General features: G+C 43.6%; 1 protein-coding gene across 4 annotated transcripts in view; it reads left to right on the plus strand.

Annotated features, from left to right (window-relative positions):
• The window catches only part of dcc (DCC netrin 1 receptor), a 168,637-nt gene extending 150,324 nt beyond the window's left edge, over nt 1-18,313 (plus strand). For all 4 annotated transcript variants that reach the window (XM_028973635.1, XM_028973636.1, XM_028973637.1 and 1 more), the window contains exons 24-29: nt 2,235-2,458; nt 2,915-3,031; nt 6,357-6,506; nt 8,115-8,327; nt 13,866-14,008; nt 16,325-18,313. In XM_028973635.1, the coding sequence (XP_028829468.1) occupies nt 2,235-2,458; nt 2,915-3,031; nt 6,357-6,506; nt 8,115-8,327; nt 13,866-14,008; nt 16,325-16,414 (937 nt within the window). In that variant the 3' untranslated portion in view covers nt 16,415-18,313. The remainder of the gene's footprint in view (nt 1-2,234; nt 2,459-2,914; nt 3,032-6,356; nt 6,507-8,114; nt 8,328-13,865; nt 14,009-16,324) is intronic.
• The last annotated feature ends 9,280 nt before the right edge of the window (nt 18,314-27,593 follow it).

The raw sequence follows: 27,593 nt of genomic DNA on the forward strand, positions 1-27,593 counted from the left end.
CCGCTCCTGGACGTCACACAGAGATGTTTTACACACCTTCACAGCACATTCCTGTATGCTGAGGGGGGACACACAGAGAACCTCAGGATTTTTCAGATATTATAAAAGAAGGTATTAGATTCCAAAAGAACCTGTATGCAAGGTATAGCTTTATGGATGTGTGTTTTTCAAAATTTCTTGCCAAATGAAGGCCTACTCTGCTTGGCTGAATAGTTTAGTTCTACTTGTACTTTGGCTTGTTTCCTTGACTGGAACACATAAGCATTAATGACACATGCATGACTAGGAGGACAATAATCCAGGTTATTTTAATTGAAATGATAGGTTCAATTAAATCCCAGCTCCAAGTGTCTTCACTGAGGTGTTCTGTCAGGTAGCTCTAACTACTGTGTCATTTCTGCAAACTAAATTCCAACACACTCAGATCTAGATTCTGTTCACAATTGCCTTTAGAGTTATTGTTAGCATGAAAACAAGCTGGAATCTGAGATGCATTTGCATTTACATTTAGGGCATTTGGCAGACACCCTTATCCTGAGCAGTAAACACATTCTGCTACTCGTTCAGTAGGATCCAGGCTACGGACACCAAGACACTTGACTATGCTTGGGCACTCACAATTTTCTCCAAAAGAGAAAACAAGATACTTGTGCTGAAGAAGGGCCATACATGATTTTTGTCTCATAAACCGGATTTAGTGTGTCACTATGACCATTACGCCGCCACCTTCAAACCTGAGCACTTTATTGGTCTTAAAGTAAAATGACCCTTAAAATGGCTGGATTTCCAGGTCTAACCCCCATACAGTTTATCAGGTGTGATGCTGGTGTACAGCTGCTGCTCCCCTGCAGGTATGAGCCCAGGTTCACGTAAGGATTGTAGCGTTTTGCGGAGGTGACTCACCTCTGCTGACGTTGGTCCCTCTCTGCCTCTCATTATGGAGGTCTGACTGCTCCTCTTTCACCCAGAGGCTGAGACAATGTCTCCTGACAGGATTAGGGCACAGAGAACTGACTCATTATTTAGCACATGCTGGTAAGAAGACAAACTCGTCGTACACCCCTGCAGTTGGTGACTGGAAGCCTTGGTTACAGACTAGAATATTCCAGTTGTTTGTGAAGGTGCTAATATGCTAATGAAGCAAAGTGGCTTTTAAAATGTGAAGCTGTGGCATGTAGCATGTCGACCTGATTGCTCTGCTTCATTGAGGTTTTACACGTTTTTGCAATTAACAAGAAATCAGAAGATAATCTGCTAACAGCTTGGTGCAAAGTCTGAATATTTCTGCAGCTAAGGGATTTGTAAATATAGATCAGTGCACAGACTGTGTGTGTGTGTGTGTGTGTGTGTGTGTGTGTGTGTGTGTGTGTGTGTGTTAAACAGTCAGCTGTTAAATATGCGTGAGTGTGCATGTGTGTGTGTGTGTGTGTGTGTTGATGTCAGGACTCTCAGTGTCCTACAAACCCAAATACTGCTGTGTTTGTTTGACTGTTTTGTGTGTGTGTGTGTGTATGTGAGTGGTTATGATTGTGTTCATTAAGAAGAAAATGTTGTATTTGTGTGAAAAATATATATTTTTTTAGTTCATTTAAAATAGTAAGTGTACGTCATATATGCTTTAATCATTACATGCTTATTGATTTAGTTTTTGGTATTGTACCGATAGCTGATGAACTAGCTGATGAAATTTCAAATTATTAGAGAATTACCCACAATCATGCAAGTAACAATTCAATTCAGTATTAAGTTTCTGCTGAAGCACTGAATGTTTACCTTTTTTAAATGATAAAATGACATTTTATTACCCAGTATACACTTGTATGTGTTTTTTGAGTGTGTTAATGTCTGCAAATGTGCATGTTGCATATGTGTTGTGTTTGGAGTAGGTGTATGTGATGTGAGTATATGTGTATTCAAGTGACTGTAATGAGCAACACTTCTGCGTAGTGTAGGTGTGATAGCTTGCAGGAGAAGTGCAAGGTGGGATAGTGGGATGTGAGATCAGCACTTGGCCTCATTAGAATGAGAGTCGGACCTGCAGACTCTGCACACTACAGCAGAGAGCAGAGCAGACCAAGCTGCACACATAGGCCATAATTACCCCTGTCACACTCTCCTGTGTTGTTCTCTCTGTGTGTGTGTGTGTGTGTGTGTGTGTGTAACAGAGATAAAGCAAGACAACATGCACGCTCCCAGACACACACATTCCTCACCTCTGCTCTGTGCTCTTGCAGGAAGAGGGCTACCAGCAGTGCAGGCAAGAGGAAAGGCAGCCAGAAGGACCTGCGGCCACCTGACCTGTGGATCCACCATGAGGAGATGGAGCTGAAGAACATGGAGAAGCCATCTAGCTTGGCCCCGTCCGGGCGCGAGTCCCCGATCCAGACATGTCAGGAGATCGCACCTGTCAGCCACAGCCAATCGGAGAGCCAGATGGGCAGCAAAAGCAGCCACTCAGGTCAGTCTTTGTAACTACCCACTAAAGTAAATATCAGTAAATATCTCACTGACCCAGCTTCACATTCACCAGTGGACTAAAGCGTTGCGTGGGTATTATGAAGGTGCACTGCAGTAGCAGAGTCACATTTCAGTAGAAAGTGGACTTGTACATGGCACATGGTGTAAGGCAGGAGTTTCTTATGAAGTCACCAGTGAGTGTGTGTCACATCATGTCAAGCAGGGTTTATTGTAATTTTAACCATTTACGTAGTACAATGTGAAACATTAACAAGACCCCTCAGAGGGCAAAAGTCAGAACAAACCGGAAGTCTGATGACAAAATGACAAAAATGTCTCATTTAGATATGTGATATGAGTGTAGAGCACAGTTTTGATTTAGAAGTCTTATGGCTTATTTATATATTTGAAAATCTTTGTGCTGCTCACGGCTCAGCACCTTCTCTCTCTCTGTTAGGTGGCGATCCCGATGAAGCCTCGAGCAGCATCTCAACACTGGAGCGCTCCCTGGCGGCTCGGAGGGCCACGCGCACAAAACTCATGATCCCCATGGATTCACAGCCCAGCAACACACGTGAGTGGCGCTCCGAATCATGCATACAGAACACGGACATTGCTTCTGGTCCACGTCCAGGCACCAATGTTTCCTCGTCAGAACTGCAGTGCTGTTAGAATTAGCTAATGGCACGGCTCAGGGGTCAGTGCAACTTGTCTAACAGACAGGAGGTGCTGGACAGCACAGCTGGTGTCAGATGTTGCCCTTTTTACTAATGATGAGCCAGAGCCAAGAATTTGTGGAGGGGAGAGAGGCGGCCCTCCCAATCCACTCAGGTTCCTGTTAGCAAGTGACAAGATCCAGATTGGACTACGCACCAGTGTTTGTTAGCAGCCAGACAGCGAGTCCTCATCAGTCACGCTGCCAAGCTGACAATGGCCACGGCCTCTCTCGTCTACGGAGCACGTACAAACGGTGCTGCCCGCACATCATAAAGGAGCAGCGACATCAATCAAAGTCAGACTGTGGATGCATTGCTGCGCAGCCGCACAGCGCTCAATGCACACTGGAGACGTGTGTTAATGATCATCGTGAATTACACTGATCTCTGACTCATGGGTCTTTTGTATTTACCGATGGTTGTTGCTTTTCTTTTCCCCCTGACGTCTCCGTGATGGTGGGGGGTGGGTTTCATTGTGGACACGGATCACTTCCCTCAGTCAGAAGTTCCCTCCTCCTCCTAGCGAATGCCCTTTCTTGCAGCAGCATGCATCCTCTCTCTGAATGAGGCGAGAAAAAGAAATCCGGTGGGGAGGGAGGGAGGGAACGAGTGCGAGAGAGACAGTAATTACTCCGACATTCCGTCCTCTGCCTGTGCTGCTTCTCTTCACAAGCACATGAAAGTGTCCTCACATCCCGGCAGCTCTGGGAACAGGCCGGACGGATGAGTGTGCTTTTCACAAGCTGAGATCCCTATTATCGCCACACATATTCGCCCAGAATCCCATCACAGGGGCAAGGTCCCCGGGCTGAGTCTGCTGCTCCGGGGGCCGTCTGATGCTCTGCTCGCTCCAACTCCAAACGACACCTGGAGCTGGGTGCGTTCGGGATCTTATCATGTAGAGACACCAGCAATGTGTCAGCGATACGGCAGGATAGGCACCTTCAGACATCAGTCAGTGGATCCCGACTGTGCTCCCTCACTCTGTCTGCCTCTCTGACTCTCTTTCCAGCCATCAGTTTCTTTCACTCTGCTCCTCTCCATCATGCTGCAGAGCCGCGGGGTGGTACATATTAAAATAACTCCCCTTTAACAAGCCCATCAAGCTCTGAAGCGATGAAGAAGAATGTGTTAAGAGCCGACTATGTCCGCAGGGAAGCAGCCTTCCGGGCTCGACTTGTTCAGGAGAAGGATCGTGTTTTGCTTTGATTGCTGCTAGGGCTGCGCTATTAATTGTGCAAAAATGTCAAATCATGATTCTCTTCTCACTCCAGTAGGAGCTAGAAGTGGTGGTAAATTCCGCGGAGTTCATACCAAGAGGAACCTCTTTTCCCCTCACTGTAATCAAAAGTTACACTGAATTGGAACGTCTAGAAGGAAGAGATGAGGCATAGCTCTGGATTAGCTTTGTAGATATCCTCAGTCACATGGTTTTTACGTAAACGTTTACCAACAGTGATGGGGAGCACTTGGATGATGTGACGCCATTTTACAACTCACCCCACACCAGCTGAGATGTGGATAGAGCGTGCAAGAATCTACAGTGAATTAGCAGTCTTGACGTGGGACGGTGATACAGTGGGAGTGTGACACAGTGCGTGGGTATCTGCCAGGTACTTTAGATTCCTCCCACTGTCCAAACACATGTATGATAGGTGAACAGGTGACTTTACACTGAGTGAATGGTGTGTGTTCACTGTGGTGCCCAATGACCCAAGATAGGCTCCGGCACACGGGATCTGAGTGTGACTTAAACCGTTATGTACAATGAGTTGTGGGACTACAGTTATGGGACTAACCCAATGTCCTTTTCAGTAGGCAGCATCGGGAACCGATAAATGATTGCACATTTTTTCAGCAGTGTCCCCATCAACCCCAAGCATTTGAAGGCTAGTCCCACATCCACATACCAAACCTGTTTGTCTTCAATAGATTGTTAGCCTCAAGTGGTGGTGGTTAATGGCTGTTGACCCCTCTTTTTAATGCTAGAAGTTATAATGTAAAGTCCAAAACCCTGTCCTGAGTACCATTTACTTTCCATGCCAAACAGCAGTGAATTCTGGGACGGCAGGGTAATTAGACCTAATGACTCATAATGAACATTCCAGCTTCCTCTTCCGTACTTCCCACAGAAATGTATTAATAAAAACAATGACAGTGCAAAATGACAGTAATTAATTTCTACATCGTGTTTAATGTGATTAATTATGCTCCTCATTTCCCTGTCTCTCTGGGCTGCAGATCGGTCTGCTGATCTTAGGACTCACTGTCTTTGTCTAAAGTCATTTTGCCCCATGATAGGGAGTCAACGAGAAGTCGAATTAGTCGCCCCCAAAAACTTATCTCTTTACATTGTCTATTCGTTTTTTGTTTCGATGCCATTGTGCTAGATCGAGCACAAAATTGTGAGGTTGAACAAGAATGCAATAATCAATTCCCCAGGGATCAGCTGTGTGATTGGATGCCAAGCCAATCTTCTTCTGTTGTGCTGGTGCTGCAAATACATTAGAATGAGCTATGGCACACCGAAGTTTCAGACTGAAGCATGAGGGTCATAATGTTAAAAATTTTATTTGATTGGGGGGGGGGGGGGGGTAATGATTCACAGGATCATTATAAATCTGGAATTATATTATAAAAAAGACATACATTGTGTGATTTTTATGACTAATACTGGCAAAAAAAACTGAGATCCATTTCTAAGAAGTGTTAATGAAAAATATTTTAATGGCCCTTGAGAAATCTAATTACAGATTAATTAATTGGTGAAATAAATCCGTTGTTCGTGGGCTGGTAAAACCCATTTGTGTGGATGTTTATCTGCCAGCTCTGATTAGGTTTCAAGTGTGAAGTCCTGAGTCAAAAGGATCTGGACTAGACACAGCTTTAGAGACCCAATTTGCTGGTATAAGGTGTGGTGAAAGGCTTTTATGGAGATGATCAGTGGTTTTCAACAGATTGAATTTGGAAAGATGATCACACACAGGGGCAGTGGTGGCCTAGCGGGTTAGGAAACATACCACCAAAATGCCACTGAGGTACCACTGAGAACCACACACTGCATTCAAGGAGAATGCCTCTCAGCCAATCACAGTGCAAGATAAGAAGTGAATTAAGAGAATGAAATAAGTATCATGTGACTGATGCTTATTTTGATGTAAATCTCTCTCTTTCTAATTGCAGCTGTGGTGAGTGCCATCCCAGTGCCAACGTTGGAGAGCAGCCAATACCCGGGCATCCTCCCCTCCCCAACATGTGGCTACACCCACCCCAAGTTCTCGCTCAGGCCCATGCCCTTCTCTACCCTGACTGTGGACAGAGGTTATGCCACAGGTATCCACACACTAACTGCATCTGCACACTCATCCTTCTGTGTCATTTCATTCGTTCTCTAAATGCTACACTCTTTCACTTCAGATCTCTCTACACCTGGTTCTGTAGCTCGTCTACCTTCACTCCATGCTCCTGTCTGTTTCAGACATCTTTCCTGTTCCCCATTTCATGTCTTTTTCCACCTGCCTGCTTTCTTGGAACAGACACTTATCTCTCATTAACACTCCCTTACCTCTCTTCGACCCTGAGCTTGGCCGCTCTCACCCAGTTACAAAGAGAGGTAGTGTTGATGCGCCCATGGACCCAAGTAATTGCTTAATACCTCATTGACCCATATCTGTAATTTAGGTGGAAAGGAAATTACCGGATGAGGAAATTGGAATTAGGTTATCTTTTCTTTTCCATGCCTTGTCTCCCTCACAGTCCTACACTCAGTCGGGGGGGCTAGAAATCAGGTGGATGGAAGTGCAAATAGACAAGAGCAGGAGAATGGTGCAAGCCTATAAATGACTTAGAGGGAGAGGGGGAAAAAAGAGATCTAGGTCCTAGCTCTTGGCAATGCTGTAGGGCTTTTTCATCCTGTAAGAACAGAACAAGAGTTTCTTTGTTTTTTACAGAAGATCTGAGACACAAAGTGGACAAAACGGGCAGAATGCTGATAAAACACTTCAGTAATATGGCAGACGACAGTGACTTGGAGGCACAGTCTTGTTAGTGCTGCCAGTATTGATCCTGCCTCTTTAAAAAAAAATTGCTTTCATTCCTTCAGATGGCAGGCCTGTTGAGATCTCCATGAATTTCGTAGCATTGTTTGATCTTTGGACGCAGCTTGTACCATTTTCTGGATGCAGATTGTTAAAAAATGTCTTAGGACATTTGAACTTTGCTAAAAGATGCCATTTGGGTATTTAATCTGATCCTAAACATGGTTACCCAGAGGCTAGGCAGCATTTGAAGTGACTTGCATCAGTGTGTTTTAACAACGTGTTTATGCAGTCAAGCGCACTGTGGGATTAAAGCAAAAAAGTGAAAATAGCAGCAGACAGTTTCCAAAGTCTTGTGAGCTAAATAGCAGGTTAACTCAGTGCTGAACATGCAGGTTTGCTTTTGTTATGTTATTTATGCACAGCCATAGACTTTCAATTCCCTCTGTTCCCCTTCTCCCCAGTGCTCTTTGTCCTACTGTTTATGTCTTAATGCTGATTTGCTCAAACTCGTGCCAGGGTTTCAGGCAATTTTTTTCCTTGACATCTTCTATTCGGTTCTTTCACAGCTGTGGATGATGTTTCTTTCTAGAGAAAGAAACCAAAAAATGAAAAAAAATTAACAGTCTTTACAAATGACGATGAATGTTGAATCTTAATCTAAATATAGAACTGTGGGACGTGTTCTGGCTCCCTGTACACCATGTTAATATTCAGAGCTGCTGTGTGTTACGTGTAGTTAAATAGGACTATGATACTGTATTTGAGTATCTATATTGAGGTTCGAGAACCACTTGTCCAGAATTTCTTTGTAGATGGAACGAGAACACTGAGGGAAGCAGAATTACTAAACTCACCCAACATTATGTGAATTTATGTGTAATACTCTTCTGATTCATTGCAGCCATTACAACCGAGGGCGCAACCCCCCAGCAGCAGACGCTTATCCCCACCACACAGACGGAACATGCGGGCACGGAGGAGGCACCCAGCCGCACAATCCCCACCGCCTGCGTCCGGCCCACCCACCCACTCCGCAGCTTCGCCAACCCCATTCTGCCTCCACCCATGGGGACCATTGACCCTAAAGTCTACACCACAATGATGCCACAGTCAAGTGAGTCCCAGCTGGACCTCTTCACCCTGTGAGATTAAGTGTAAACACTTGAAACTAGAAAGTAGACCAGAATCTGGTGCGCTCGGTGGGTCGCCCGCGGTTCTGCTGAGTTGATGGATTACCGTCATACACTTTTGGGCTTTTTCGTTGCCTTGTTTGCTAGAGGGCACCCTGGGCAGGGGAAGAAATGGAAAATTTCACTCTTCAGCTCCTCACGCTGACTGATTTGGCCCTGTGATTTATTTGCGTGAGCTTGGTATTAATCACAGGCGCTGATTGATGAAAGCAGCTTGTTAAACTCTAAAGGCAGAATGTAGTGCGGCTCGCCACGGCTGTGAGGGAAAACGTTGTTAATATTGATTTCTGTTTTATGATGAATATGCTTTAAGGCGACTCCGCCCGCTGAAGGTCACACTGGATTGTGTATGACATGCGAATGCGAGGGGTATGACATGCGAATGAGCATAGCGCCTGGGGTGGGATGTTTAGCATGTGGTGGTATGCTTCTCTCTGAGTTAAGAAGGTGGTTACAGCCCTCTAGAAAATTTCTCCCTCTGCTGGACAACACAATGCTTGTCCTGCTGTAATGACCGCCTGATTATTTTCCATGTAATCCCAGGTTAGAATGTAGAGGGTGTGAATAAAATGTGTGTGTATCTGTGTATTTCCAGACAATGCTCAGGTGGTTTCAATGTGCAATTGATTTTTTCAGACTCCTCAAAACCGATCTCAGACACATCCATTTATATATGCCCCAGGCTCTGTAGTACTCCCACACCTCTAGGGGGGGTCCAGCTTCCATCCCATGCCCACCACTGTGACACCAAATGTGGACCTCCCGGTGCCAACAGGTGACTCGTCCCCACCCTGCGTCTTTATCCTATCCCTAATCATACCGCCACCCCTCCGGCCCTCAGTGCTGGCGTGATATAGATGTGCTCTGACAGATGCGCCACCAAGGGTTTTCCCCTCCAGACACAATTTAATTGGTTTTTCCTTAAACCGTTTGTGTTGAAGAGTCAGCGCTGAGCCCCACGGTGAAGGGCTTGGTCCAAGTGACTAAGAGAGCGGAGCTAAGGATCTCTCTTGAAAATGAAAACCAGCCTGGACAATGGTTTTAATTATTGCAGAATCTGAATTTGAATCGGAAGCCACTGTGCAGTACATTAGCGGATCCCGGCAAAAATCCTGTTGAGATTAACTTTTTTTTTTCTGTCTGTGGTGACTGCATTCTGTTTCCGTGGCAATGGTCCTTGTTGCAGCCAGGAGAAGCTGCATTGTTGATTGGTAGATGAAGTGACCTTTAAAGTGTGGAACAGGTTCCATCATCATTTACTTTACAGATTCCTCCACCGGCTGGAACCAGCGGCCATTTTCCAACCCCTCATGCAATTGTGCTCGAAGAGCACACAAATTCCGTTATAAATTGGCTGCGATCCGAACAGTGGACGGCTGGGTGAAGGAAATGTCGCCAGACCACTCTCAATGCATTTCATTACCTCTCTACTGAGGAAAAAAAATTGGAGGGGTGGTCTCTGTTTTGTTAAAGTAACCCCTTCTTACCTTGGCTAATAAAAAAAAAATCTTTAAAGTCCAGCAGACGCCGCTTTCACCCACAAAGTCCTAGATCTCTAGACAGAATTTTAGAGTAAGGCTGAAGGCTGCGGTCTCATATTTGCTGCACTTTCCACTCGATAGATAACACCCTTTTGGAGAAAAATTTCAGTCTGCAGCTTATAGTTGACCTGGAGAGAGAGCCGGTTCAGCTGTATATCAGACATCCACTGCATGTCCGCAAAGTGTGGTATTTACCGGTCTGGGACGGGAGAATAAAAAGGAGGAAGGAGAGGGATTTGAGCTGTCTGGAGCGGTCAAAGGCTTGAGGTCTTTTGAGCAGGCAAAAGGCCAGGAAATATTAATAATAATAAAAAAAAAAAGCTAGATTTATGTCTACTGCGCCTAAGCCTATTTTACAGGATGGGCGCTTATGCCGGGGTAATGCATTGGCTTTTTATTTAGAGCTTTTTGGTGGAACTCTGCAAACAGCTCTTTATTCATATTTACATTTACTGCATTTACCAGAAGCCCTTATCCAGAGCGACTTACAATCAGTAGTTACAGGGACAGTCTCCCTGGACGCAATTCAGGGTTAAGTGTCTTGCTCAGGGACACAATGGTAGTAAGTGGGATTCGAACCCAGGTCTTCTGGTTCATAGGCGAGTGTGTTACCCACTAGGCTACTACCACCCTATATGAACCCCAGAAATCCTGCATGTCCACTCTTCATTTGTTTTTAGAATTGTGGGTAATTAAAAATGCACCTCTAACCGTGGACACCAAATTAAAAAATCTGCCTCACACAAAATAGCACAGACACACATTTCTAAAAGCCATGCTCATTAAGAGCCTGTTCGGAACCTTTCTCCTGGTAAACAAAAGTACATCAGCATATGTGTGACGGATGTGTGGAAAAGCTGCGAATCACAGTTTCTCCCCGTGTAGTTTTCTTGGATTTTGTCCGTACAAGTGACCTGTTTTCATGCACACACTGGTCGGGTGATAGTTGCACAGAAAAAAATAACATGCTTTTTCAATACAGTCTACAATAGACTTTGGTTTTGATTTGAATTAGTTTTAAAATAGTAGTCGTGCCAGGCTTTTCCCCTGCCCTTCTGAAATTAGGCTGAAGAAGCAGGACCAGTTTTTCTGTTCATTTTTTTTTTTTAATCTTACAGGGCTAATGGTTAAGCAGCCAATCAGCTGTCAAACTTGCCTGTTCTGCTGTCAATTGCCCAATCATTTTATGCTTGATATATTCCATAACCACAGTACGGCAATAAACCAGCTTCAAATACCACAGACATCAACCATAGCACCTCCGAGCTATTGTCATGGAAGTAAGGGTGTTCTACCTTGTGAAACGGGGATCTTAATTGATCAACATAACATCACCATTGGACCATGTGAATGACAATAGGCCTAGTTGTATAAAATTGTTACCATTCAACCTGCACGATAATTATTCAAGAGAGCAGAATACAAACTGAATATTCTGAACTTCGTCTGTGCATTCCGATAAGCAGCGCGTTCATGTGACTTCTTCTAATTAACCAAAGGGAAAATTATGTTCACTGGTTACTACAGCCAGACAGTTTTCTTTTGAAGCAGGAGTCGATATAGGATATAGTCTGAAAAAATGTTGATTATTATATTGCATATTGTCATAACTTCAGAGTTCTTCTGCACTATGTATACACATGTGTGGGTAACAGGCACACCGAGTAACATCTGAGATGTGTGTGTCAGCTTTAAAAGACACTGATGCTGATTGCAGCTGAGGTACGGAGACATGACTGGGCACTGTGCTCTCTGATCTGGCAACTCGCTGCTTCATACTACTGGCTAATTCCAGCTAATCAGCTCTGGATTAGGCTCATGTTTTAGAGGGGCAGGATGGGGGGACTGTGGATGACAGATGTAATTAGGCCTGTTGGCAAACTTGGAAAGCTCCAGTGCACAAATTCACCCCACTGTACATGTTGTACTGTTCCAAACATTAGGGGGCGCAGTCACGTCTGCAACACATTGTCCCTCAGTTATTGTGACTGAAGTTAAAGCTTAAAAATTCAATTAACAATGTTTATTAAAACAATAGTGGTAGTCTGTAACACATTATTTAAACATTTGATTGTTGAAGAAGACATATCAGATATGTCTTTAGTACCAGTTTGCTGGTTGCTTGAAGGAACAAGGATGCAGCAAACCAATATGTTGTTATAAAGACAAAGGGTGCCTGATTTGATTAAACTTTTACATAAACTTTAGTACAAATTTAGTACAAAGAGTAGACTACTGTATATTTATTTTGGGCCTAAATTTCTGTGGGCATACCCTTCACAGGAAAAGGTAATTATGTAATTATGTAATCATGTAGTTCAGGTAATAATGGGTACAAATAAGGAAAGCAGAAACAGACTATTTACTGCAGCATTGTGGTCCTTCATGTGGTTGTAGGATCAGTGGAATTCTTCCTTGGACGTAGAAATCTGTATTTCTGCTGTAGAACTCATACTCCAGAACTCATGTTCTGCCCCTAACTGGCATCATGTCGTGATGCCCATCCAACCCCAGCAGGCATTAATAACAGCTGCCCTGAGGGACAGTGCACACCGTTACTGGCCTGAACATTCCCATCATCCTCCCGCCGTGCTCGTGCTCTGAGCAGGTGCTGGCAATTTCCAGTGTTAAATTATGCAGATAATGCACAGCCCAGGTATCTAATTAAGATTGGGAGGGCGATAAATTGGTGTGTCTGTGCATCCTCTCTGCCACCATAGCTGTCCATTGCTTAGCATCCTCTCCACCATTCATATGCCTACCCATGATCCTTGGAGAGCCCTTCCTGGCCTGACGCTGCCTCGCCTGAGCCCGGAAGCTATCAGCAATGTCCATCTGTACAGGCCGACCTGTTGCCAAATCAACACATCTCATCCTGCGATTTATTAGGGAGATAATGTGTTTGGGCCAGAACCCTCCTGTGACATGCTTGGCGTTCACGCCGTGCTCTTGTAATGAATGGGCAGCTGTAAGTGTGCATGAGGTTATTCTGCTGTAGATGTAGCTCCCAGACAATCTTTTTTTTCTCTTAGCATAATAAAACAATCATTTTACATCCATGCCTATGTTCTTTTCAGCAACTTTGTTAAATGTATCTTTACATTAAAAAAAAAAATACTTAATTGCATGCTGGTACTCTAACCCCGCCCTGAAACCTACATGTGTTACATGGTACAAGCCCTGTACTTGAAATTAGCTTGATTTCAGTCCAGCTATGCAAAAAATTGAAAACATGTTAAAAGACGGCATGAGGTCTAGTTGCTATTAATCTGACTCAGAAATCGCGCATGTTGGCAGATTTATGTTTTGCTTGAAAAAAATTGCTTGATTAAATGTACAATTATTGATTGTACAACTGAAGCCAGTGCCACGAGCTCACATTTACTAGAGGGCAGCAGGGTGAGTGTCTTGGTGCAACTATGGATAACAAACTGTGCTTTCATATAAAAAGTGACATTTTAAAAAACTGTAATATCTGCTGGCTTGTGAAAATTATGAAAACAGTGTTATATAAAAGAAACTAAAGGAAGAACGTTGTTTGAGAGAAAAGTCATGCCTTATAGCAGTAATCACCAACTGTACATGCAGCGTTGCCTCAGGCTTACACCATAGATTACTAAAGATTAGGAGTAATCACTTTTGTATTCGTTTATACCCACCATAATTAGATTATTGAACAGTGCCTCAGTGGGGCATTCAAAATGCATTTTATTAATTTTAATGTAATGTGCTTGTCCCTCTCATTTGCTTATTTAATGTATTTTTGAGATTATGTGTCTGGCTATTATGCAATAGAAATTGCCCGCAGAGGATCTTAATAAATATTGTCTTGACTTTGAATTCCATTACATGGCTTTTTGAGGATTGCTTATTTAGGAAATGTAGAACACGGTTCACAAAGCATTCTCTCTTTATCCACAGGTGCCAGCCTCCCCAAGGCCCAGGTAAAGACAGCCTCCCTGGGGCAGGCCGGCAAGGCCAGGTCACCCTTACTTCCCGTGTCTGTGCCAACAGCGCCCGAGGTAGCTGAAGAAGGACAGAAACCCCCTGATGATCCAGCAAGTGTAAGTCCTGTTTCCTTCTGATGTTTGGCTTTAAATGTAAAACAAAAACCTGCATAGAAATCATACATAGGACATCGCAGCTTATCAGTAGGGCAGGACTCAGGTACTTATTACTACCTTGAGGCTACATTTCGGCTCTTAAATGTGTACACATTTAAATCTTGAGGCCCAGTAATTAGCCCTACATCATCTCCTGGGGAATAGAAATTCCTTACAGTAAATTTATTTAGAATTTTTTTGATTTCATGTTTTTGGTTTGGAAGTAGCCAGTAAAGATCCTCAGTTGTGGGCTGTTTGTCCAATTATCTATTTGACAGAAATAAAAGGTAAGAAATTGGATATGGTCCCATTAGAGCTACACCCTGGACAATCGTTGCAGGATCCTGTCACTGAAAACATAACAAAAATCGCTTCCTCTGCTCTGTCGGTGTCTGCATCCTGACCCTAATGGCTGCATATGCTGGACTGCAGTCTAAACGCCATTCTATTTCGAGCCTTCCCTGCTCTATTTTCTCCAATAATAGCCAAGTTCACACCTAAGAAGAATTATCCCTGTCGCGCCGCGGTATTTGTTCTGTCCTTTTGAGGCGCGAGGCCAACGTTACATAAAGGATATTTTAAATATTTAATTTCCCTGTGCCACAGCAGTTTCGCTGCAGGAATAGCGCAACTGCGGCGCAGCTGAGGCAGCGAAATGGACACAATGGTGTGATGAACAGCACCCAGGGTACAAAAGGCTGGTGTGACAGAAAAAAAATGTCTCCCTGTTTCTCCCATCCTTTTACCACATGTAGGTTTTATCTTCAGCCTTTTTGGAGAGGGGTACACCTGGGCTGCGGACACGAGACGTCAACCATTAAATATTAATATCCCCATAACAATAACACGCAGCACGCATCAGTACAGCTGTAGATTTGAGGAAGGTGGGGGCAGCCATTAGATAGCATAACTCTTTATGGGAACCGGTGGAGAAGCAATAATGAGAAAAGCAGGTGGGGAGGAAGAGGAGTCGGGCAGGGACGGGGGAGAGAGAAGATTGCAAGCACAAAGGTCAGCAGACTTCTATCCATCTCACATATCTTTGTAATTGATCTGGCCTTTTCTCATCAGGCATGAAGTCGGGGGGAGTCTCTCCAAATAAATGCGCCACCATCGATCAGGTTCTTCATATGCTCATCGCCTTCTCTCTCTGTCTCGCTATCTCCAGCCCTCTCACACCTTTATTTTTTGAAGGCAGGGAGGTGAAATGTTTTTTTTTTTTTTTTTGCTCTCCTCTGTAAAATGTATGAGGTCCACATTGGGGGAAATGTCACCGCTGTATAACCTCTTAAAAGCCTGTCCTTTATGGGTGGAAGGATGGAGGACAGGCTTTAAAAAACAGCCCGTTGACTGCTCTGTTTCAGAGAGAGGCTACGGTGTGTGGATGGAGACCGACGCTTATGAAATGGCAGAGAGGAAGCAGTGTGTTAGAGGGGGGGGAAGAGGCCAGGCCAGTCACTCACTATCGGGGCAGATCTGTGAATTGTCAGCACTTTCCCCACACACACACACACACAGCTCTGCTGATCCCAGAGTCACAGCACCTCTCGCTTTTCAACCCACTGAAAATCCACTTCCTTTTTAGAAACAAAGTAATGTTGACCCAGTTCAGAGAGAAGCAGAAGCTCACCACCCATTAAACTGCAATGGAAGGGTTCTGGAGATGTGAGCATATGATGCATGATGATCGAGCGCTGGGCCTGCACTTGTAGGGCAGTGGACCATGGGTCTGTTAACAGCCACTTTGGAAGCGATTGACACTGAAACTCTTACCGGAAAGTCAGAGTGCATTTCTGTGAACTCTTTGAAGGACGCTAATATAAACTCTGAAATGTTTTGATCTGCTCCACATACTGCTGACATGCCAATAACTGCAGATTGTATTGCTGCCAATTACTCTAAATGTTTTTTTAGGTCAGATACATATGGAGTTCTGTACTGTTGGATACTGGCACTGGTGCACAAGGGATTTAGATCAACAGAGAACAATATCCCACTGAAACAATGACATTGTGTTAATGTGAATGGGAAGCATCCCTATAAAAATTCTATCCTGACTGAGAATCTTCTAAATTACACTCACTGCTAGCACATGTGCGGTATGTTACATTTTTACCAGTACTTTAAACCTGTTTTAGTTTACTATGTGTGCAGTAACAGTAACTATACAGCACACTATTTTGAAACCATAAGCAATGTAATAAAGTGTGAAAGAAACCCCGGGTGTTGTTTCTTTGTTTTTTATTCAAATTGACCTCCTCTCTACTCTCTTTGCAGGTCTATGAACAGGATGACTTGAGCGAACAGATGGCCAGCCTGGAGGGACTGATGAAGCAGCTAAATGCCATCACCGGCTCGGCCTTTTAACGGCTCCGCAGCCACCACTGATGCCAGCAGGTTCACCTGGGCAGACAGACCACATTGCAGTAGTACAGAACAAAATGAGCATGGAGAAAGGCGATAAGGGACCTAACCGATTCAACTGAATCACTCTGCCCTTCACTTTGCTTGTGCTGCCGTCCAGTTCATCCGGGAAAAAAGGAGTGAGACGTACAAGGGAACTGAACAAATGACTGCTAAAGCATTTCCTTGTTGAGTCGCCATCTTGTTTTTTCCCTTCAGACTTCACTTTATTTTTTTATGTAAATCTATGGCTGTTCAGCTTTTTTTTCACATGATGTATACTGGTGTGATGCCACTCTGCCCCCAGACTACCCAAACCCATAATATCCCACCTACAGAGACCCAGTCTGACTTTATCGTTGTTTGAGAGTCCTCAGCCTGTCTGGACTCAATTGTTGTTTCTGTTTCTGAGCGCCCAACGCGACTCATGTCCCAAACTCTGGTACACAAACCTGCTGCTCAGCTTGTACAGACATTCCCCTTCTCCCGTTTATGACACACTCATGTGCATTTTATCGACAACTCAGTGAGACCAACTTTAGAGCAACCATGTGAAGGCCATTCAGTGCTTTCCCTCTGGACCAATCTGTTCATTTTTCTCCTGTTGATACACACACTCTGCAGTGTCTCCCACTACATGGTCTGTGGCAATTCTGTTCTAGAGGCTCCAGTTGTTTAATTTTTTTTAATTTGACAGAATCATTCCAGCGCAGGTAAATTAGAGCGTTTAAGTTATAAACATTGGACCATGTTTTCTGGGTGGATGACCTTCATCCATTCAGTAGTGAAAGGTTTTTGTAACAGGGAAATGCAGAGCTCTCAGTGGAAAGAGTCATTTTGATATTAAAATGAGAAAAGAAAAAAACAATGCATATTCCATATAGTACCTATATTTTTACATCAGCCATTCAGTTAAAGCAGCATAGATATTTTTAAACCAGTTCTTATCCCTCTTCTGGCTTGTTTTACGTTACAGGGCAGGACGCTTGCTATGCATCACCAAGACTACATAACCTTAAGCCTTTAAATAAAAGCAAGGCAGGAAAAACATGCACACAGATGTACATTATAGAGATTAATTAATCATCAGTCACCATAGAAATAGCACCTCTGTGCTCCCTGGCTAATTCTGTATCCTGTCTTGCTGTGTTCTCTCTTAATTTGCCCTTTAATTTGTCTTTACATGTTTTTCCTCAGGAGACAGACATCTCTCTAGGTGAAGCTAACAGTAATCTTGTGTATTTAAGTGTGTGTGTGTGTGTGTGTGTGTGTGTGTGTGTGTGTGTGTGTGTGTGTGTGAGGGTGAGCAAGAGAGAGTGAGAGCAAAGGTCTGGTTTTAAACGCTATGATTCCACATGTCAGGCAAGGCTAGAAAATAAGGCATGACGAGAAGGATGCCTGTCACCGCCCATGTGAATACTTGTTTAAAGATGTCATCACATCATCTTAATATGCCCCTAAACACTATCAAAGGTAGTCTTATGAAATTTTCTCTCTTCGTTTGCCCTGAAAAGCAAGTTATGTTGGTATGAGTTGAGACAAAGAGAACATTTATGTGCCTAATTTTATATTTCTCTTTTTTTTTTAGTTTTGAATGTTTTTTTTTTTTCCTTTGGTCACTTTATCTAAAAATGGAAACCTGTGAAAATCACTTGCCTAGCCCTTGAAAAAAAAATGCCAAGACACAGAGGCGCATCTTCTCTAGAAGATGATCAGGCTCAGCCCTATATTTTTCTTGTATGCTGTAAATGTGTATCATACCATTGAAAAGGGATCACTGTAGCAAGACATGGAGAGATGTGCTTTTTTACTGTACAGATCCATAGAGCAATTGAGGAGGAAATTGCTAGTTAACACGTTGACCACAGGGGAGGGGCTTGTGTAGGGTTGGGAGGGCAGGTACTTTTTTAATATTAAATTTAATATATTGTTTAGTGTTCCTTTTTCAATTATTGATGATGAGAAAAAAAATATTTCTGAAGGTTTAGTTTAGTATAGTAAAATAAATTAACAAATCGGAAAAACCGCAATGCGAGAGTGCCCATTGAAGTCTGACCTCAAGGTCTGTAAGGGGCGTACTCACTCTGAAGGCCCTTTACAAACATTTAAAGCGACATAATCTGACTATTCGATTGTGTCGTACTGCATTCAGTCTTAAATGGCAAACATGTCACCCCTGAGCCTTTGATGATGTGCTTGAGTCTTGGATGGAGCAATCGGTGAGTGCTGACGGTTGAAAGGTTGAGTGTCTGCAGTTGTCACGTCGACAGACAGCACTCTTTAGTACAATTACACCAAACTGTCTGCAGCACTTACTTGTTTGACTGAACTGTATTAAACCAGACTTGTGTTTTCTGTCTGGAAAACTGTCCCATCGTTCATTGTGGCCATAAAAGGCGGCTGCCGTGACCTTTGGTCTTGTGTGTGATGCGCCATGGCTGAAATCTGAAACCACGGTTTCCTCAAGGTGACTTTGAACCCCCCTTTGATGCCGCATTGCATCTAATGGTCTTTTCGGCTGTATGAACTGAGTATCCTCCAGTGTACAAATATTTATTATGGATTATGTGTGTCAGGGGTCTCTGGTTTTATCTATTAAGCAGACATTGTTAAGAGAGCTGGTGGTCGACTCGCCAGCCCCGACTTTCAAGGTGAACGTCCAGTGACTAGTCAGGCGGACTGAAACTATTCAAAAGAGACCTTATTGTATGTACTTTTTAACTCACCTTTAAAATCGTCCAATTTTAGCATCGGTAACCAAATTAGAGTAGTTCTTGCAATATTCAAGTGTACATTTTGTTCCATTTGAACAAGGGGAAGGTGCTGCGTTCCTTATGTGAGAAGCGTGCGACCCCTGGCTGTTTCTACCCACGTTGTATACAATTGCTGGTTTTGTAATGCACTGTAGAGCAGTCCAATGTTCCTTTTTTATAGAAATGTTATTTCAATTGTGCATTCTTTTTGTTTGATAAATAAACAACTTTTTGATATTAAAACATACAATTGCATAATTTTTTTCCACATGCTACATTTTAAAAAGTGTCATGACACTAACACAGACTGGGATTGAAACGCAGATAAGATAAGTATTATTATAAAATGAAAAATCAATAAGGGAACAGGGACTAGAAACCAAAGGAAAGAGCAAGAGGCAGACGACGTACAGGTAAGTACTGTGGGGAATCACAGAGATGAAGGGGTTAACAGATATAGAAAGAAAAACATACATAAAACATGGAACCAGGTATAGGACACAGACTCAGGTATGACAGCAGGGGGAGGAAAATGACGTAGACAAACGGGGAAAGACAGACCTGACAGGAGGAGGCTGACACGAACACGCTGACTGGGAATGGGATCACAGTCAAGCAGCAAGACTCAGACGAGGACTCGTACGCAGACTAGGACGTTAAGCAGGACGGGCACAGGTACAAAAAGCAGGCATGGGACGATGACACAGGAAGTTTTTTATAATGAGTGGAACAGGGGCTGTGAATGAGATGTGGGCGTAGCTTGGAATTGGTAGGCAGGACAATGGGCTGGAACAGGTGACTGAGTCATTGGAGCCAATATGACAAGAAGATTTGGTTGTGTCGTTACACAGTTATCATATTTATTAAGTTATTATATTTAATTTCACTGACTACAAATTGAACAACACAACCAGACGTTTTGTGCTTTAAATAATCCACACACTGCTCCCCGGATGCCTTCCATGGCTGCCCACTGCTCACTAAGGATGATGGGTTAAATGCAGAGGACACATTTCCTTGTGTGCACCGTGTGCTGTGCTTGCCACCTGTTTGAAAGGTTTTGTAATACTAGAAGTAACAACACAGGTAACTTCCCCAAGTGAAACTTGTTAATAAATGAATTAACTAATGAGAATTGAGAAGACGTCTAGCTTGAGATAAAAAAAGACGTTAAGCGATCAGTTGATTATTTAGGTTATGAGAGTGCAGCCGAATACAAGCAAACCGAGCACTAAACTAAAGAATGACTGAAGATCGGTATTGGGACTCCTGCCTATGCACACACATGAACTTTAATGACATTCTTAATCTATAGTCCTTATCATGGAGCTCTGCTGCCTCTTGCTGCTATAACAGTTTCAACTGTTCTGGGAAGGCTGCGGAGGTTAAGGAGTGTGTTTAAAGGGAGTTTTTGACCATTCTTCCTAAACAGAATGATTCTAATTGATCTAAAATGTGCAGCAAATGTCTCAAAAGCCTTTATTCATTTCACAGCCTTAGTTGAGATCGTTAAGGTCCTTCACCCTCTCTTTACCTGTAAAAGAGACGTCCTTACAGGGCGACTCATATGAATGTTTTCTAAGACTGAGATGGGCTTTTCACCTTAAAGGCGCCCATATCACATATTGCACTGAGACAGAGTGTGCTCGTTGCCTAGGCGACCAGCGCTCGGGGTTGAATGGGAAAGTCACAGAGCCTTGGCACAAATGTGGCCTGCAGTGTAATGGCATTCAAAGACCTGACCCGCTCCGCTCAGGGGGGAGGTGGCGGAGGTGAAGAGCAGCAGCATCTTTTCTGTGTCTGGCAGATGATGAATGCTGATGAAGAAATTCATTGTCTGGTTTAATTCACTTGTATGTAGACAAGGAAGATGGCCGAAAGGGAAGTACGAGGGGCTTTCACTTGGTCCTCTTGGAAATGTGGCATTAAAAGGACATAATTACAGTTTTGGCTCCGCCTGGTATAATTTCCTAGTAAAGTGTACACGAATAGCAGCCAGAAAAAAAACAAAAACAAATCACTCAACTAACACCTCACTAGTGATTAAACTTTAATGATGAGATTTTAATCGACTCCAAAAATGAATTCTCATGCGGTGTCAGGAGGACCCCTGCTCTTGTTGGTGTGACAGTGACGTGTCGGCTGAATTATAAACCCGTTCAGACGGACCCCTCTGTGGAAGCGTAGCTGTGCTGTGAAGGCATATGTCTAACCAACTGGGGTGATTAATGGAAGCTCAGAGCGGCATATGCTGTGACAGACGCTTCACCGGTGGGGACTGGGAGGTTCTCTGCTAATAAAACCGCCTCCTGTTTTTTCTCTCATCTTGCACCTCGCTCCCCCACAGGTAGTAAAGACCGTTCCAAAAGCAGCCGCGGAGTGCCCACTTTAGCAGGGAGGCGCAGGCAGGCTGACCGCCTGCAGATTACGGGATCTGCTGCATCCCAGTCGGTGGGCTCGGGTTATTACTGCGTTCGCGGAATAAACATCTGCTGATCGGCATCGCTCTACTGCATTATGCTTACTCTCAATCCTTACTCTCAAGTCTTCTTCTTGCACAGCGAAGTGATACCAATGGCAGTAGTTCACTTTCAATAAGACGTGTCTTAGAAATGTTTAAAACGTTTGGTGCTTTAGGGCCTGAACTTTGAAACTGGAACTGTTAGAGGGTTTTGATTTTGCAGTGTGGTAGCCTAGTGGGTAACACACTGACCTATGAACCAGAAGACCCAGTTTCGAATCCCACTTACTACCATTGTGTCCCTGAGCAAGACACTTAACCCTAAGTTGCTCCAGGGAGACTGTCCCTGTAACTACTGATTGTAAGTCGCTCTGGGCATCTGATAAATGCTGTAAATGTAAATGATATGATTGACAGCACTGTGTTCATTTGTTGTCTCCCATTCAGTCCTGGCAGTCAGTATTGCCACTCTTCAGTCCATGCTAACATCAGAAGTGTCATACATACAAGGCTTTGCATACTCTCCTCAGACTGTTTCCTCGGGGTTCCTTCTTCCTGCCATCCAAAGTGCCAACTCTAACTGACCATTGTCCGCTGGTATGGATGTATGTGTGTGTGCGCCCTGTGCTGGGCCAGCAACTCTGATTAGAAATAAGCAATTATGGAAAGTGAGTGAGTCGTACAACCCTGTTGGTGCCTTTTCTCTAAAAATATGAGAAATCGAATCACGCACAAGCATTTCATTTTTCCCAAATCTAACTTCCTTGGCTGCCTTCCGTCTCAATGGCAGCTTTCTGGTACCACTTTTAAAGCTCCTATAGCCTGAAATCAGATGGCAGATTACAGACTTGATAGAGATGGATTGTGCCAATCTTCAGCACAATACCTTGCATATAGGAGGGTGGTTCATTTTTCTTATGTTCTATGAAGCCCTTATTTAGTATTTTGGCATATAATTGGCTGGTGGACATAACTGAATCCTGTTGTCAGTCATTCTTTCAAGTCTCCTTCACTTTGCTGTGATCTCATATAAGTGCCTTAGCTTTTCTTTGTATAAAAGACTTGAATAGAGCATATCAACTTTGATAATCTGCTTCTACAATTGTTTAAAAAGTAGAGAAATGCAGAAAAGTACATTATTTAAAAAAACGGAAGCAGGTAGCCTAGTATGTTTGATCAATAAAAGCTATAAAATTGTCTGGCCTTGCAAAGTTCAACATTGTTTGTAATCTAGTCGATCAATGTAAAATTTTAACGGGAGTGAAGGTAACTGTTTAAGGTGTCACTTGAAAATGATTTGCCTTGGAAGCTGTCATTTGTCTCTTTTATTATATATGTCAAAACAGATAAATCATTAATCAAGAACAGGATTTAATAATTCACTGTCCGGGTCAGATGAACAGAGCTTTTTTTGATATTCAGTAGCTCTGCAAGCGTTGCAATCTTTAGTAAATCCTCTCACAAGGTCACATGGGGCATTTTTAGATAAACATATTTGAATAATTGCATGGAGGGGAGGTGTCTACGGTAGTTTGAAGTCCGGTGCCATTAGTTTCCGTTCATGCAGGTTTCATCTCCATCTTCTATCCCGCTGTCAAATTACTATAATCTTCCATAATGGCAACACACCATGCTCAAATCAACTTACTAATTTGGCACAGTTTGTTTAAGAACCTGAGCCTGAGTGACAGACAGAAAATTGGGTGGCAAGTGAGAGTTGCATGACGAGCCGAAGACCCTTGACGTTTCTGCCGGAGCCGATTCTCAGTGTTCCTGGTGAGCACTCTGCACATCACACTCACACTCTTTAGCGAGTGTTACAATAAGTCTGTCTGAGCCGCAGTTTTGACCACATTAAAAACAGACATTATCTGGATCTCCCTAAATGTACACAAATACACAAAAGTGGGCCATTTTCCAAAAGCACGCGGAAGCGAGAAGGTGCAACAATCCAAGGCCCTTAGATAACCAGCGTGAGATTCACATCAATGGTGGGGATTAGAGGGACCGGCTCAGCAGTACACACACACACACACACAGCTGCTGTTTGAAAAACACACTTAAATTCATGGTTAGTATGGTTGCATTTACTAATCTTGAATATCATCCAATTTATTCGTGTTCACATTTCATTTTGATTAATAATTGGGGAAGATTAATAATATTTTTATTGCATCCAGGCTACTTTCACTAGATTTCATATTCATGTGTTAGACATGAATGCAAATGTTTTAAAAAAGTTGAAAAATTGAACCAAGTAATTATGTAAGTCAGTCTGGAAAAGCCAGTTCAAATAATGTCTAGTACATTTATATCTAAAAATGGAATAAAACCAAAAGCATAAGGCGCACACACACAGCACCCTGGACAGCCTCTCTTCACCTCCTCCCCGGGCGCTCATACTGCCGGAACAGATACACCCCGAAAAAACAATAATTTGTCTAAAGATTAATATTTAATGTTTTAGTCTATGCTCACACCACAAGATGTAAAAATTTGTGAGTTGCGTGCCATCTTGCCGCCAGAGGCACGAGCGAAATTTTTCATCCTGCAAAAGGCAAAATGGGCTGTCACCCAGTTTGGCTTTATCGAAAAACCTCCACAAACACACACAACCTTGATCTTCTGAAAACAGGTGGAAATTGTCAGGAATCAGTGATGACGTAATTACAAGGGGTCAAAGGTTCAACAGGGTGGGGCCAGACACCAAGGTCATCTGGCTGGAGTCCTCAGCAGCTGTGGCCATGACATAGTGTACTGACACCTCAGTCTGAACAGCACTAAAACCTCTGCACTGGCAGGAAAAGCCACAGTCGATGCCACAATGTGTTCCGCTTATGCATCATGAATGTGCATTTGTCACAGCAGTGGTCTATAAACATGATAGGAAGGCGGCGTAAGTGAATTTATCCATGCCTTTTTGCGCAGGTTGTGGATTTCTGCATTTGTCACGGTCACAGCGATGCATGAGTGACTTCCTGTGCCACGGTAAAAGGTCACACAGAAGAACAGAGCACCTGTGTTAATGCATGATCTGGAACTGCTGACCTACATAGAGTGGTGGCGGGATGTAATGGTGCCCCATGGAGAGCACTGGCGGGGGGTGTCCGGTCTGTTGGCAGCCGGCATCAGGCAAATTTTCATCACCCTCTGTCTGCCACACACTATAATGCCCCTAGAGAACCAGCATGAGGTTCACATCAGCGGTGGGCATTAGACAGAGCAGCTCAGCAGTACATGCTCACACATACACATACACATAGACACTTTTATTAATATTTATATAAGCTAGTAGTGGCCTAGCAGGTAAGGAAGCAGACCTGTAATCCTGAACCGCCAAAATGCCTCTGAGTTGCCACTGTGCAAAGTACCGTCCCCACACACTGCTCCCCGGGTGCCTGTCATGGCTGCCCACTGCTCACCAAGGGTGATGGTTAAAAGCAGAGGACACATTTCATTGTGTGCACCATGTGCTGTGCTTCACTTTAAATCTGCTAAATTTGCACGTCAGATAGAGAAACATAGATGCCAGTTTACTACTGATGGGCAGAAAACACCTACTGACCTGAGAAAAGTTTTAACCCATCACGTTTGGTGAACAGTGGGCAGCCATGACAGACGCCCGGTGAGCAGTGTGTAGGGATGGTGCTTTGCTCAGTAGCACCTGGGCGGTTCGGGATTCAAACCGACAACCTTCCGATTATGGGTCTGTTTCATTACCTGCTAGGCAACCATTGCCACTGGCCAGTCTCCACAACATACATTTACCTTTAAGGCATTTGGCAGACGCCCTTATCCAGAGCGACTTACAATGTGCTTCCATGTTACCATCAATGCAGTGATCAATTATGGTTCACTAGGACCCCCAAATATGAATCCAATCTTTTTATTCACTATGTTGTAGTTTCTATAAGTCAGACAATAAGAAGGTTACAATTTCATTTAAATATTCTCTAAAGAGGAAGGTGTTGAGCTGCCGTTTGAAAATACTCTGAAATACTTTGAAATACCTCAAGGGGAAGTTCATTCCACCACCGAGGGGCCAAGAAAGAGAAGAGTCTAGATGATGGGGGGACCAGGCTCGGAGAATACGAGGTGCAGTGCGAGGTGTAATAAGGGCTCTGAGGTTGCACATTGAAACAGTGACTTCTCCAAAAGGAATTGTGTATTGCTGTTTGAGTCATTTTCCTCTGTGATTTGTTAAAAAAAAAATGTTCATTGACACTTAAATCAGTAATACTGCTCTATGCACAGCCTCTCTGTAGGTAGAGAGACATGATGACAATAATACAGTTTCTACTGAAAATATTTAGTCGAAAGAAATTTAAATAAATTATTGAATTTGCATTGGACTGCTTCAAGATGATTTTAGGAGCTGTCATTTTAAATTCTGTACATTGCATATACATTTGTGTTGTATTGTGTGAATGCAATGTGCTTAGTACCGCTAAAAAGCCAGGATTGTTGTTTCATCTTCTTAAAGCCAATGTATTGTGGTATGTGTGATGCCAGAGTGCTGGTCTCCTTGACTCCCACCCCTGGTGTGTGTTGTACTGTTGTGCCCAAGTTGCACCAGTGTTCTGCCAGGATGCTGTATTTGCATGTGATGTGTTTTCCTCCCCCATCTCTGTTGCAGCCCAGCTGCGTTTTAGCGTTTTTATTGCTCTGATGAGCCCAGGTAAAGCAGCAGAGCACCAGTTTGATCATTCGGCATTTAAAGGCGGACATTAATTATGGGTAAATGTTCCCGCGGGGCCCCGGCTTCCTGGTTCACACCGCCCCGGGGAGAGTGTCAGCAAGCGGCATTTAACCAATTGGGCAGCCTAATTCAATCAGTGTTATTACCATGACTTTTGCCTCTCTTGACTTTTCACTTCATCTCAGCGTTATTGGTCACTGTGAGCAATAGGAGGCCCGTGAGACTGTGCACAATCGGTCGTAAACAGGCACGGCCATGCACCCACACCGCCAGGCTCCTGCAGAACCGGCCCGTCATTTGTATGCTAATGCCCAGCTCCTTTCAGTGGATATTACTTGCTAATGCAAGTAGCCATGCTGGGTTATGACCCTTGAATAGAAAAAGGTCACATTATTGCCGGAACACTCAGGCAGAAAAATTATGCGCTCATTTCCTCCAAAAAGGCCTTTGGTCAATGATATTTAAATGCGCTAGAGTTTCAAGACTAGTGGGAATGGCTCAAGAGACAATAAAATCGTGCAGCTTGAAAGCAATGAGGATGTGTAAGCATGCAATTTTTTTTTGCCAAATTAGACCTTTTAAGCAGAGTTGCACTCTCACCACCACACTGACCCTTGAATGCTCTGTGCAGCATTAATATACAGTATAGGGTCTATATTATTCAGGATGTCCCTGTCAAATTACCCAACTAGAAATCCAGGACGAGTGATAAGAACTGGAGATCTTGGACCGTCTACACTATCAGTCCATGCAAAACCAGGCTCCTGACATTACTGTCAGTCACTCTGGCTGAGTGGGAGCCAGGTCTAGGATGAATATAGTCAGTACTCAGTCACGGAGGAAATAAAGGGATTGATTTTTAGCACACAGGGCTAATGAGGCCCTGGGCCAGTGAGTGGGGGGCTCAACAGGCCCTTTCTTCTCACGGCTGTTTCTCTAGAGAAGGAGAGAAAGGAGAAGAAGTTAGTCTCGAATGCCACAAATCTCCCCTGTGAAGGCTGTGGAATGGAATGCATTCATTATTGGCATCATGGCTGAATGGAAATGATGAAATGATAGTAGGAGTTTGTGGCTGGGGGTGGAGAGGCATGGTGAAGGGAGAGGGGGTTCAGATGGTTGGTGGTTGGTAAGCAAGAGATAACTCAGATTAACACAGATAACTCAGATAACACAGATTAATTGTTCTGTATCTTGCAGACTCAGCCTGAGGCAATGAATGAGGCAATGAAT

The sequence above is a fragment of the Denticeps clupeoides genome, chromosome 3 (genome assembly GCF_900700375.1).
Source record: "Denticeps clupeoides chromosome 3, fDenClu1.1, whole genome shotgun sequence".
Lineage (NCBI taxonomy): Eukaryota > Metazoa > Chordata > Actinopteri > Clupeiformes > Denticipitidae > Denticeps > Denticeps clupeoides.